Source organism: Eutrigla gurnardus (assembly GCF_963514095.1).
Source record: "Eutrigla gurnardus genome assembly, chromosome: 11".
Lineage (NCBI taxonomy): Eukaryota > Metazoa > Chordata > Actinopteri > Perciformes > Triglidae > Eutrigla > Eutrigla gurnardus.
Genome location: NC_139925.1, coordinates 20,291,950 through 20,306,083, shown reverse-complemented (window position 1 = coordinate 20,306,083; position 14,134 = coordinate 20,291,950). Strand labels below are relative to the sequence as shown.

Here is a 14,134-nt window from a genome sequence, read left to right as displayed (position 1 = left end):
CTGTAGTTTCTCAATAAACTAAAACTAAAGAAAATCCAAATATCTGAGTTCTTCTCAGAAACTCAGTGTTTGCCCATGGACAAACGAGTTGGAAATTAACTATGGTGCACCCTTTATTTTGGTCAATATTCTCAAAGTAATATCCTAATAACTTTAAAGTTGAAAGTTATTGGTTTTATCTCTTTGATCACAAGTGATTTTGGAACAATCTCGTACCAGGGTATTTTATTTATAATCTTGCAATGTATTAACAACAATTACAATTTGTAACAGAGCAGAAAGGATAACAATAGATCAATTTTAAGTAATCTGCAGGACATATAAATGTAAGGTGTGCATACTTAAACACATCATCATTCTTTCAGTGTGTGTCGGTTTAGTTATGTTGCTGCATCTAAAATCCAGTGCAATTTTCACTGGTTTCACAAAAGTCCTGAAACTGAAGTTCAGACAGAGGAAAGCTACTTGGGCTTAGGATCGATTAATGGCGGGTGTGGAGTCCCGGAGCTGTGATGGCCGAGTGGTTAAGGCGTTGGATTCGAAATCCAATGGGGTATCCCCGCGCAGGTTCAAATCCTGCTCACAGCGTTGATCTTTGCTTGATAAGATCAGGTAAATGTTAGTGGAAAGTACGAAAGCACTCTGTTGTAGAACATCAGCATGTAGAAAAAGTTACACGGTACATTTGTCCCACTGTAAAAAATTAAGGTGAAAAGAAGTAGGAATATACTGGAAAAAGGTATATGCAGAGGAAAAGAGTAATCTATTAAAACTACATGTACCTTATTCATTTTTGAGGTACTGTTGTTGTTGAACTTTAGTGATATTTTGACCCTATTTAACCGATGAATGACAAAATGAACATGATGAAGCACTTTACCTTTGTTGGAGTTAGTATTTATATTGTAGCCTAACTGCCATAAACATAATGAGGTCCAAAGATTTAATCAGTCCTCATCACGAGTCCAGCGTCGGGCTGCACTCTTTTATCCAATCACAGTCGGAGATTGCAGTGTATCTCGGCGATGATTGGCTCAATGGTCTGTCAGTCATTCCTTTAAGGCGTTGCCACTCTCGGCAGCTGTCAGATTCAGGAGCAGAGCGTCTCCCCCCCAAACAGCAAAACACACGGGCTTATTCAAACAGCAAGACACGATGAATGTGGTACAATACTGAGCAGAGATGGTCTTCTAACTGAGAAAGGTAACCGCTACGTGTCTAAACAAGTCGCTTCTGATCATATCTGAGTGCCAGATGTTGAAGTTAAAGCTTACCGCGCCCTCCGATAAAACTAACGGTATAAATGTAGATGTTTTTAGCTGGCACCGAGCTAGCGCTAACTGTTAATGGTCACCTGGCAGCGACAACGGTGCTGTCATATAAGCAGTCGGCTTCTTATGCGGTTTAACGTGACAACACACTAGTTTGACTCTGCTATAGTGTCGTTAGTCTGTCTGAATGCGCTGTCGTTGAAAGAAGCGCGTTGCCTTCACCGTGCTAACTTAGCTAACGGTATGCTCCTGTACAGGGGCGTAAAACGTAAGCTAGGTGTTGTGGGCATCCTGGGACTCTTTCACAGCCTCCTCCCATTTTTAATATTTAATAATCCGTCTTCTTTTGGGCTCCCACCAGTGGGGGAGACATCTCTGCTCTTTTATTATTAAACGGGATCGTTCTACCGTGCCTGCGACTGACTGTTTTCCATCCTGTCTTTCCTCCAGAGCGCGGATACCGCCCGGCCATCACCCGACTGCCCTGACACCCATCCCATCATCGCCATGGAGACCGCCAACAGCTACGTGCTGATCCACGGGAAGAACATATCTCACAATACCCTGGCGGGTTCTGCTGTGGTTCCCCACATGTCCATCGACAAGCTTTTCCCAGCTCTCCTTGAATGCTTTGGGATCATATTGTGTGGCTACATAGCTGGCAGGTAAGTTATCTATTTGATTCAACTCAAAGTTATCTATTTGATTCAACTCAACTTTATTTGTCAATTCCCTCCACAAGAAAACGAAACAGTGTTTCTCTGTTAAAGTGCACAGGCACAACAGAGAAGACAATACATTAACACTAAAGTAAACAATAAAGTGCACAACAGATAAGACATTTACTAATAATAAAAATAAACAAGTCTACAAAAAAGTCTATTATGGACATATATAAGTGGTAAGTGGTTGTAGTGCAAAAAGGCAAAAAGTTCTGATATGTTGTAATGTTTTAGAGGTTCGAAGCCACCATGTTAAGGTTCTGCTGTATGCAGGAATATAGAGGTGAAAATGTAAAGTGACATGGCTAATTCCTTCCTATAGGGCAGATATCATCACACAGAGCCAGGCGAAGGGTTTGGGAAACTTTGTGTCCAAGTTTGCTCTCCCTGCTCTGCTCTTTAAAAACATGGTGCTGTTGGACTTTGGAGACGTCATCTGGGCGTTTCTCTGGAGTGTGCTGGTCGCTAAGGTTCGTGTCTGTGCATCTGTGTGTATGTGGTCACACCTTTACTTTCACTATTACTTCCTATTTTCGATCATGGTGGTTTGAGAGCGATGTGATGAAGGACCTAACAAGGACACACAACCTGACTTTGATGCTCCCGTCTTTTGTGTAGGTGACCGTGTTTGTTCTGGTGTGTGTGCTGACTCTAATGGTGGCCAGTCCAGATTGCAGATACAGCAAGGCTGGCTTGTATGCCATCTTCGCTACGCAGAGCAATGACTTTGCCTTAGGATACCCCATAGGTGAGGCAGACACAAAGAACTAACATTGATTGTTTAGTGATTGTGTGCTCTACAAATTGTCAGAAAAATACTGTATTTAAGACACAATGAGTATTCCCCCCTTTCTGTATTTCTAGTTGATGCTTTGTATCGAAGCACGTATCCAGAGTACCTCCAGTACATCTATCTAGTTGCCCCGGTCTCCCTCATGCTCCTCAATCCCATTGGCTTCGCTCTTTGTGAGGTTCAGAGGTGGAAGCAGGCCGACCATTCTCACAGCACTCTTGGCATCCTGGGAGTCGTAATCCTACAGGTAGTGTGTGTGTGTGTGTTTTAAGGGGAATAACAATCCATAATAAGTGTAATACACATTTAGCAGTCATTTTTTCTAAGTTTGACAAACTAAAAGTCTTCACCTGGGATTTAAAGTTATTTTATCTAACCCTCTTCCTGTTACCTCTGCAGGTGATGAAGAACCCAATAGTGTTCATGGTGATAATAGGAATCATCTCCCACTTTGCCCTGGGCCAGCGGATCCCTGCTGTGCTGTCACAGTTCATAGATGGCTTGGCTAACTCATTTGGAGGGGCGGCTTTGTTTTACCTCGGCCTCACTATGGTACTTTTGTTCTGTTCAGGCTTTTCCATTTGTCATGTTTTCAGCCTTAGGGCCTGTGTCCACATAGCGTATCTTTCTTTTTGGCAGAAAAGCAGCCGCAGGGCGCCGGGAAGAAATTCGTCCCAGCGTTTCATCAGAAGAGCACACTTTTTAAATGTTTCTATAACAACAATATAACAATATATAACAATATATCACCACTGTCACCACTGTTGAATGATAGACTAGAATTGCCTCTTTGATTTTTAGTATCTACTTGGGCTACCATCAATTTGTCAGACATTGCTTTTTTTACCATGAGCACCGGAGGATGTTTGCTTCGTACTTTGAATAGATGAGCTTGTCATCGCTCTATTGGACATTCGTAACATTTGAGCAAGGAGGACGATCCTTTGGGGACAACATTATGGCTTTAAAAGCACACCAGTCACAACCAACATTCAGTGTCTGCCCAGCCGATCTTCTCCTACAAATAGGCTTTACAGTTATGATAGTGTCTGTCTGACATGGCCAAAACAAGCTTTTCCTTCACTGGTGACATCATCAGCGATTTTCTTGAAGTTTCTTGAAGTGGCCGCACATAAAATGACTTTTTTCCTTTGGTAGGTGGCATGCAGCCACATAAGCTCTCGCTTCACTGAGAAAAATAAGTCAATTAAAGAAAAAAACTGTTATGTGGATGCAGACTCTTTCTTTACATTTGCCTTAATCCTATCCCTTTGATTGATCACTATAAATACATTTATTAGTAGGAAAATATAATTTATTATCAGCTGTTTTGAACCCTGTATAAGCATGAAGGATGTCATCAGAGTTAATTATTCTTTCTGTTTCTGTGGCAGGTCGGCCAACTTAGAAAACTAACCAGAGACACTGGAGTTGCCTTGATCCTCCTCATCACAGCCAAACTGTAAGTGGGACGGGGATATTGTGTGTGTAAGAGCTGTCAATGTTCCTCTATAATACTATTCCAATTACATTCCATATTTTCTTTCAATATTCAAATATTTAATGCTCAATTTCAGCCTATTATTAATATTAACTACACAGGCTTATAGGTTGCCAATGTCATTATCAGCATTGTGGTTGTTGTACTTCCTGTCCTCTAGAGGGCGTTCCAAAAACATCACTGATAAATATGTTGAATTACTATCAGGTGACCGCTTTCTAGATAACACAAGTAATAATTAAGAAAGTAAAACAACCACATTGCCGTTCTTCTGGGGACGCTGTGCTCCGTTGTCATGGCTACGCCCTCCTCGTCTCACCGTTAGCTCTACTTTCACTTTCTCGCATACATCCTGCTGTTGGTCTTGTTCCAGACGAATAAGCCGATGGAGGCGCGGATCGATCTAGCTAGCAGTAAGCAGCATGAACACATCTTTGTCATGACTGCATCGCTTCTAGAGGTCCGTCGATATCTTTGTTTTCATTTCACCGAGTGTTGCGGTTATTTCAGCGTTTATCAGACTTCATGTGTGAAAAGCATCTGTTTATGCGGGTAGGCCAGGGTGAGGAGGACGAGATTTACTTTCAGCATTCGAATAGTACAGATTTTTTTACTATTCGAATTATATTCGATTCCCAAAGTTCATTCCAACAGCCCTAGTGTGTGTTTTATTTTTAATAAATAGAGGTATTGTACATACATAAAGGGGAAAGATTATTAGGCATGCCTCAATATAATGCTGTCCAGTGCAATGACACCATAGCTACAGCCTCAAAATCAAAAGATCTTAAATATCTCTTGACACTTGTTTCCCTTTTCTCAATTAATTTTAGTTGAATGTTAGAATTCCCCAGATTTGATTGTAGTGTTATTCAGATCACCTGTTGTGCAGGTGTGGTTACTGGCTCCTAAGTAGCAATTAAGAGCACCTTGGTGCATTTCCTCTCTGGGCCAATCAGGGGGTCAGAAAACTGACTTACTGTTTTAAATTGTGTTTGTCTATATGTGCTGTTTTTTTTATTTGCATGATCTGCGAGTCCCAAGTAGAGAGGAAAGGGAAGGCTATTATTAGAGATGTGTCACGTCCCTTATTTACGGCTGCCAACCATTTGCTTCGCATCAGTCAAGCTTGCAGATCATTTGAGGAGACCAACGATCATTGTTGAACAAACTGAAATTAAGATAATGCTCTAAATGGGGCTGTGATATATAAGCCTGTCCTTCCTGCGTTTGTCAGCTGCAATTTGGTTGGTGAGAAGGTGGTGCTGTTATACACCTTGATCTGTAATGTCAAACATAACCTGCATAACTTGTTACTGTCGGTGTGCAGCACAAGTTCCCATGGTGACCTACTCCTGTAAAAAGTGAACCACCATTATAACCCTAAACACCAGGGTTAAATCTGAAGATACCTTGCTAACCCCAAATCCTGCTTCTTAGAAGCAAAGTTTGATGGATTTCTTTCTATGCCTCTCTACCTCTTCTCTCTCCAGCCTGGTGATGCCGCTGGTCTGTAAAGACATGGTGGATATTCTTGACGTAGGAGAGAACAGCACGAGTGCCAACCACACTAGTTTGTCTAACTTTGCTTTCCTGTATGGAGTCTTCCCAACCGCACCTAGTGTGGCCATCTATGCTGCACATTACAACATCGAGCTTGAGGTGGTAAGCACCATTGATGTAGTATTCCTTGTGTAGTTTAATACTGAAGCAACAAAACAATATTTGAAATAAAGTAAAATAGAAGAGGGTTGGCGACACTCCAAATGAACAGTCCAAATTCAGAAATCGGGTCTAACCCTAACCCTAAGAAGAACCCTCTACTTTGGGACATTATTCGAAGCTCATGGCTGGAAGCGTTTTGACTTAAAAACAAGGCGTCATCATGGTGTGTCAAAATTACAAGGCAAATGCCAAAGTGCTGGTCAGGTCACATTACAGGAATACACCACAAAAGGATCACACATACACAGAAGTCAAGAAAATTACAATTTGTTTCTAGTAATCTGCCATTTAACGGTTTATCCACAGTACCCTTGTATTTGTCCCACCCACCATGACACCACCCAGTCACATTCTTCTACTCCAGTCACATGAAGTAGATTTGATGTCAAAGATTTGATGTTATTTTGTCAAAGATGAAAAAGTAGCACCATCAACATGGACTTCAGAACTCTTGTTTTAAAATGTTTGGTGTGTTGGAGTGAGCCGAGGAAAGTTTGAGAATTGTGTCGGAGAAAAATATTAATATTTCTTGTTAGCGTTACATTTTTATATTATTGGTTTCATCAGGAAAAAAGGTGGAAGAGAAGAAGACCTGATGATTTGTATTAATTAGAAAGTGCCAGATACAATTTTAAATCCTCTGAAGGTGATGCCCTTCTTCTTAAGACAGTTTCTAAATTAATATTGAAAATATCAATACATTGTATGCACACTGTCAGTGTAACAGCAATTATAAGCCTTGTGATTTGATCTTTCTTTCTCTCTGTCATTTCTTCAGGTAACATCAGGGATGGTAATCAGTACGTTTCTGTCTGCACCGATCATGTACGTGTCGGCCTGGTTATTAACAATCCCTCTCATGGACCCGACCCCCCTGGTGACAGAACTTCAAAACGTCAGCTTCAACATCAGCATTGTCAGCCTCGTCGCCCTGGTACGTTTCCAGTTATATGATTGGGAATGAAAACAGCAAGAACTATTTGTCAGACTTCAGACGGTTAGGTTAACATGCAAGCAGTAGTTAAGAGCTTAAAGATGGAAAGTTGTTACTGGTGTGTGTGTGTGTGTGTGTTTGTGTGTGTGTGTGTGTGTGTGTGTGTGTGTGTGTGTGTGTGTGTGGGGTAGATATTAAATCATTCAGTACGGTACATTGAATCAGTGATTTCAGTACTGTAGTTGTGATGTTGCCTTGTATTCTCTCAGGTTTGGACCATTGTGGTGTTGCTGCTAAGCAGGAAATTTAACAGACTTCCTCACCTCTTTGCCTTAAATCTTTTTCTGGCTCAGGTCAGTCACAGCTCAAGTTATTAAAAGCTTATACATTTTATTGATTTAAAGCGTTGCTTCACCGGTGATGTTTGGAAGTAATTTATTCAGGAAATATTCACTTTCCTATTCTCCCTGAAACTTCTGTACTCTAGTTTTTGGTGTGTGTCAGTATGATCCTGTGGAACTTCTTGGTGAAACAAGAGGACAATCTGCTGGGCAAGATTCTCACCTTCACTCTGCTCTATGGGTCTCTGTACAGCACCTACATTTGGACAGGTAAGAGTTTGAGACGATTACACCTTTTTCCACCCAAATAAAAATGTGTATTCAGGTTCTCTTAATGCATGACTAGTCGGTGGAGGGATACAACCACAAGATATAGTACATCTGTTCCTTTATTCAGTCTCACTTCAAACTTGGTGTCAACTCATTTGGAAAGAAGTTCAAGCTTAGACGGAGACATTTCATTTGAAATTTGTGACTGAGATTATGAGAATTAGCATGTCATGTTTCCATCACTGCAGATCGGATCTGGAGCCGATAAATACCTGTGAATACTAAAGAGTCATTTGTGCTGGGAATGAATGCTGATTTTCACCTTCCCACTGAAGACTAAAGTCAGATGTTAGTGGATTTTGTCCAGTGGGAAAGGGTCTTTAAATAACATTTGACTCAATACTGAAATTAATTGTGTTTAGTATGTACTCTCTGGTGCTTGAATTTGTTCTGTTTTCCAGGTTTAATCCCTCTCTGTCTGGCGCTGACTAACAGAGACGATCTGCTGAGACTCCGACCAGGAGTATTCATGATTTTGGGTTGGGGGTAGGTCAGCAAACCCAGACACCTCAAGACTTGGAAATTGTTCATTGGTTTCAGCTGATCTGCCATGACAGGATGAATGTGAATTCATAATCATTTGAATTGTGTCTTTATGGTCATAAATAACCACTATAGATGACAATGACAAAGGAAAAGAATACCATTTAGAACTTCCAACGGTTTACACTAACTTCAAGATGATTTAAATTATTTTTCTGCATTTTTTTGTGTGCGTGTGTGCTTGTGTATAGGGTTCCCTTCTTAATGGTCGGAGGTCTTCTGCTATCAGGAGAGAGGACTGATACCATAGACTCGGCCTTCTTCTATGGCAGAGCTCAGGTAAAAGGAAAAAAACCCTGCTACTACATTCTGTTTTTTATTCTGTTTTGGTCAACGAGCTCTCTACACTAATTAGGAATATGATATAACTCTAAATAAAGTAAAGTTAATATTCTATTCACTCTTCCTCCAGATAATTAGCACAGCCGTGGTGCTTGCAGTCAGTCTGGTGCTCGGTGCGTTGTCTCTGATGGGTCTCAGCCAGGGGGACAGGGAGCAGAGCGGCTACCAGGCCCTGAACAGAGCTGCTGTACCGGGCATCAACGAGGAGCTGAGGACCCCTAGTGGCCTGGAGAATTCACAACAACAACAGCCACCAATGGAAACTTCACCTGCCTGCAGCTTCAACTCAGGTAGCTCTGACTAATGTACTAATACAGATGCTTTCCCAATAACATTTGCTTGAATAAGATTAAATAAATGGGACATTTGTATTGAATTGGGGACAGGGCATTGGTGGGAATATAAAAGCACATTTGAAACGCGTCGATAACTTTAACCAGATGATGTACTTATAAGTAACTGCCTCTGTTATGTTGCCAGACCTCCAGAGTTTCTCTCCTCTTCAGCCTATACCTGACATGATAGCCAGCACTCAGAGGGAGCAGCCAAACGGCACAGGTACATGATCAGTACTTTCCATCCATTGAATGTAAATAGTCACATTTGCAGGCCCTGTGAGTTCAGATATTCCATGTTTCAAGGATTTTATGTGTAAGGCAGATCAGGCTTTGACTCAAACATTTCCTTACTTTGTAAAATAAAGTGTAGAAAATGAATACAGGGATGTAAATAAACGTAGTTATTATTTATCAAAGTAATGGTATCTGATACCAGATACCCAATCCAACTATTTGAGTCAGTATCGGTGTACCTCCTAAAAAAATATATAAAGAAAGACACCAGCAATAGTATATTGAATTCCCAATTTTTGTTGTACAATGATGATGATGATGATGATGATGATAATAATCATAATAATACTATAAATGACTTGACTGTGAGAACCGGGATGTTAAGTCATTTACTTTAAGAAAAAGGAAAAAGACTGAATCAATGAAAAAAATCACGTTTCCAAGTGTGATGAAGTCTATTCAGTCATGTGAATCATCATGAAAAAATCAGGATGTGAAGAATTTCTCCAGTCACCTTGTAATTTCCCAGTTATGATGGATCACGGTTTGTTTTCCCCTCCAGGCCACAGTGAGGCGCTGTGTGACGGGGAGCAGCAGCAGTGTTCCTCCTCTGAGCAGCCGCTGAACCTGCCGCCACCTGGGCTTCAAACCACTGATGATAAACAGACAGTCAGACACGTCGTGCTCTGTCTGCTGCTCTTTGTCAGCCTGCTAGCGGTGAGCATGAAACACTCATCCAGTGTGTGTGAGAATGTGTGAGTGTGCTCGGCAAATTAGCAGGAATTAAAAAAGGAGCCTGGAGAAATGACACATAGACGCTGTCCAGACACTAGAAACATGTTGATGCCGATGAAGGACCATATCTGTTTTTATTTAAAAAAAAGGGATCAGAAGACATATTAGACAGCAGTGCCACACACTCTTATTTTCAGTAATAAACTAATGTCCTACTTCCTCATTGGTCGGTGTGTCTGTCTGTACGTAGAACCTGTCCAGCTGTCTGTGGTGGCTGTTCAACAAAGATCCAGGAAGACTTTACCTCGAGCTACAGTTCTTCTGCGCCGTGGCAAACTATGGACAGGTACCACTGTTGCTGAGTGTAGTGTGTGAAATGTGTAAACGTGAGCCGTGTGTCCAACTGTTAGTCTTTGTCCCAGGGTTTTCTGTCCTTTGGGATCTTTGGTCTGGACAGACACCTCATCATCCTGCCCTTCAAGAAGAGGTGCGGGAGACTTTATCTCACTCATCATTCTTTCTAGATTAATTTCCCATCAAATGAGCAGCACAGTAGTAGGAGCATGTTTGTGTCTGTGTCAGGTTGCTCGGGCTGTGGCAGGGCAGGGACAGTGAGGATTTGAGTCCCTCAAGTGTCCCAGAGGAGGTCAGACTCACCAGTACCCAGTTCGTCCGCTACCACAAAGACCAGTGTGTACAAGACATAGTGCACACGCGCAGGTATGGGTTTGTGCTGTACACTTCTCTTTTAAAAAAGCCCACCTATTCAAATTGCTTTAATATCACATATGTTTCTGCCTGTAGAAAGTAAATGGCCATTGGGATTTCATTCCAGCTTTGATTTTGTTCTGTTTTGGATCTAAACTTCTTGGCTGTTTTACAAATTGTTACTTTTTTCACTAGAAAACTCTGCAAACACTCTACTAACTAAACACTTTGTTCCTAGATGTTTATGAGTCTTTGGTGCTTTTCTTTTTCTTTTATTCTAACATATTTTTTCCCACTATTCCTTCCTCCTCTTGATTAATCCTTTCCTTTCTTCTCCTCATATTTGCTTTATTGCTCCCCGCTTCCCTTGGCCTGGCCCTTTCCCCCGTTTCTTTCTTCTCTATCGCTCCAAAGTGTCTCAGGGGAGAGTGTGAGCGCTTCGACAGGTGAATCCTTCCTCTGATAACGATAGGTCTGGAGCAGAAGCCAGACTGGAGGAGGAGGAGGAGGAGGAGAACGGGGCCATGAGTCACTCTCACTCCCATCAGCCCCGGTACCAACACTCGCATCAGGATCTTCAGGAGTCACTAAACAGCGGGCTGCAGAATCTGCACCAGATTTCCCAGTCTCACGTTTCAGATGAATCCTGCAGCCAGTGTTCACTTCCATCCCGATCCCAGCTTGAGTCTGAGAACAACAACCAAGCACATATTCCCCACTCTGAGTTGCAGATTCCCCAGCTCAGACACCAGCATGGTCCTGCTTCCAGCCCGCCCCATCTCCAACAACATCCCCAGTCCCATTTAGAAAGAGTGTTTCGGGGCAGCGACTTGGTGGCCTGGCTGGTTGAGCGAGGCCTGTGCGCTGGGCGAGCCGAGGCCCAATTGTACGCCGTTCGCCTTCAGCAAGGAGGAGTGTTGGATCACCTGACGGGTCAGCACAGCTTCAGGGATGACCCCTCCCTATTGTACCACTTCACACAGGGGAGGGAAGGAGAACGGGGAGGAATGGTCCCAGATCATGTGAGAGGAAATGAGGAGACGGGAAGCGGAGGAAGTGATGGTATGATGAATTTGATTGAGAAGCTATTTATGGTGGTTGCCACCAAAATGTGAAAATATGTGTATCCAGCTACTGAGAGGCTTCGTTTGCAGTTCCTTTTTATAAATGCAGAGCCAGGTGAGAAAGAGGAGGAAACAAGCGCTCCCTGCTGGTACTTCTCCTGGCTCTGGACCAAGTCTGTTGAATCACAGTTAAATTGTTACTCTAAACTGAGCTGGTTTTGATCGTAGCCGTTTTTGATTTTAGTCACCTTGAGATGTGAAAAGTGATTTTTCTTTTTTGCTGGATTTCTGTGGAATGTGTGAAAGAAAGTTACCATCCATCAGCCTCAAATATCATATTATTTATGTGTCATTTGACAAGAGCAGACCAGGAAGCTGATGGTACGGTGTTAGTCAATAAGCTGCAGGGCTGCTCACTGAAAGCCAACGGTGTTCCTGTGGTGCTCCTTCTGTTTTTTTGTTCTCAAGTTTTTGTTCAGGTGTCATAAAATCTGCCTGTTATTTCAGTATTCGATATTTGCACGTTGCATCTTTTAACCACTGATCCACGTTGACTACTTGCATGACCCGGAGCAGCGCAGACTTCTGCTCAGCACTGAACCTTTTGCACTGACTGAATAATAACATTCTTCCACGTTTTTTGTTTTTCTTATTATGCAACTCACTGGATGTTTGTCTCGTGATGATGTGTGGAAGATGTTTGTTATCTTTGCAATGTGTAATTGTGTTGCCGCTGTCCATTTGAAACATGTTTGGGGCCGATAGTCGTCCGGTCACTAAATGGATGGAAGACGTGGTGGAAAATCTGCACAGATGCCTTTTTAGCCACATCAGGCACTAGCTTGATTTAAGAATTTAAACTTTTTTTTTTGTGATCCCAAATAATTCAAATGTTTCCTTATTATCTTGTTACAGTCCTGAAGTAGCTTATAATGTACATAAAAGAGTTCATGAGTCAAAACCACTGCTGAGCTGTTTGTTGCTCCCACTGAGCCACCGGCAACATCAACTACACCACAACTAATGTTCGCCTGCTGGTTCGTGATATTGTTGCCATAAAGTTTACAGCATGTTGTGCAGGAGAGGATGGATGGATAGAGATACATGCACAGAACTACACTAATGTCAAACTGAGGCCTGAGGGTGACCCCTGACCTTTCACCTCTTTTCTCCTGGATCCCTTTGCTTCATCACAAACCTCCTAGAAAAAAAGAATAATGTGCATCTATGTCTATCTCTGTGTCCTCTGCCAGCTGACGCCACGTGTAAGTTCATGCAGTTCACATCAGGTCCTTGTGTTACTGAGTGGAGTGCCTGCTGATGCCAATGTGAAGGTGTGTTTGTGTGCATGAACATGTCTTTGTGTGTGTGTGTGTGGTAAAGGGATTTTAACATGAGTTGTGACTGTGTTGTTGGCAGACTGGATTAGTGTAGCTGTGGATGTTTTAAGTGTGTTGCTGTAAGTCAATCAGGGTCAACGACTGTGACCTCAAGAAAGCCACAAATAAACTACTTTGCATCCAAAACAAGAAGCAATTACTTTTTTTCTGATTTGAAATTCAGCACCTGAAAGATGCAACAATGAACAGGTAGTACAGACTTTATTCAATTTTGTCCCCCAAAAACTGCAATATGCATCACATGTTGGATTAAAAACAGTATTTTGTCTCCCCTGAGTAGATTGGAGTCGTTTTTTCCTTTAACTTGTTTTGGTCAAAGAAAAGAACAAAAATCCTGAGACTACACAAAGCCCTTTTAAAACCTCAAAAGAAAAAATATTTGTTTCCCCTTGCCACAGTATCGGATGCAAAAAATGTGGCACTTTGGGTGTTTTTGTCATTCATGACACTGAACAGTGGAAGCTCCCGGAGCGAGAACATCCTCACTGTTTGTGTCGAGAGCAGCTAGACTGAAAAAACGTGACTCCACTCCATAACTGAAGATCCTGGACTTCCCGACGCTGTCAGGCTACAATATATTCAAAATACTAAATGTACATTTTACAAAATATCATCTTGACATAAGCACCATCATTAAATTCCTCTAATAACACAGTAGATGATCTAAACTCTATGCTCAGCAAAATATAGATTTATAAACATAAATAGTACAATTCCAAACTTTACAAACCGTAAATCAGTTACATTGATAGTAACAGACGTAAAGTGGCAACCTAAAGATTTTCATTTAAATCATCACAGAATGTGGTAACACAATGGTGACTGAGCTCATTGCCCCCTGATAAAAAGCAATATTTGTTATTGCAGTATTACAAATTAGGTGTCTGTGGTGACGTTCCAGTAAAAACAATCTGTATTACGTTGCAGCGAATGCAAACTAAACATTTCCAGCACTTGTCATTTGTTGACATTAGACAGGTTTGAAACATGTCAGGGAGTTTTCTCACAGAACGATGGGAAAATTTTAACAACACTGTTTTGTTTTGCTGCCCCTCAGCATTCTGGGACATGTAGTGTAAAACCGTATCAGGACTGAAATCTTAAGGCTTGCCACTTTAAAGTCGATCGCTCCACTCAGTTAAAGGCCACATAT

General features: G+C 41.8%; 1 protein-coding gene across 2 annotated transcripts; it reads left to right on the top strand.

The window, feature by feature from the left end:
- The first annotated feature begins 1,085 nt into the window (after positions 1–1,085).
- Positions 1,086–13,106, top strand: gpr155b (G protein-coupled receptor 155b). Of its 2 annotated transcripts, none has more exons than XM_084021559.1 (20): positions 1,086–1,203; positions 1,722–1,936; positions 2,316–2,463; positions 2,612–2,741; positions 2,858–3,033; positions 3,186–3,338; positions 4,181–4,248; positions 5,781–5,952; positions 6,791–6,946; positions 7,216–7,299; positions 7,434–7,557; positions 8,019–8,103; positions 8,352–8,439; positions 8,573–8,792; positions 8,983–9,060; positions 9,637–9,791; positions 10,060–10,155; positions 10,232–10,296; positions 10,392–10,529; positions 10,990–13,106. In XM_084021559.1, exons 2-20 carry the CDS (start codon positions 1,779–1,781, stop codon positions 11,630–11,632), a joined length of 2,937 nt encoding a protein of 978 aa, XP_083877685.1. In that variant the 5' UTR covers positions 1,086–1,203; positions 1,722–1,778; the 3' UTR covers positions 11,633–13,106. The 2 variants fall into 2 exon arrangements, with proteins under 2 accessions (XP_083877685.1, XP_083877686.1); XM_084021560.1 differs by having other exon boundaries at positions 10,932–11,123.
- Positions 13,107–14,134: the final 1,028 nt, after the last annotated feature.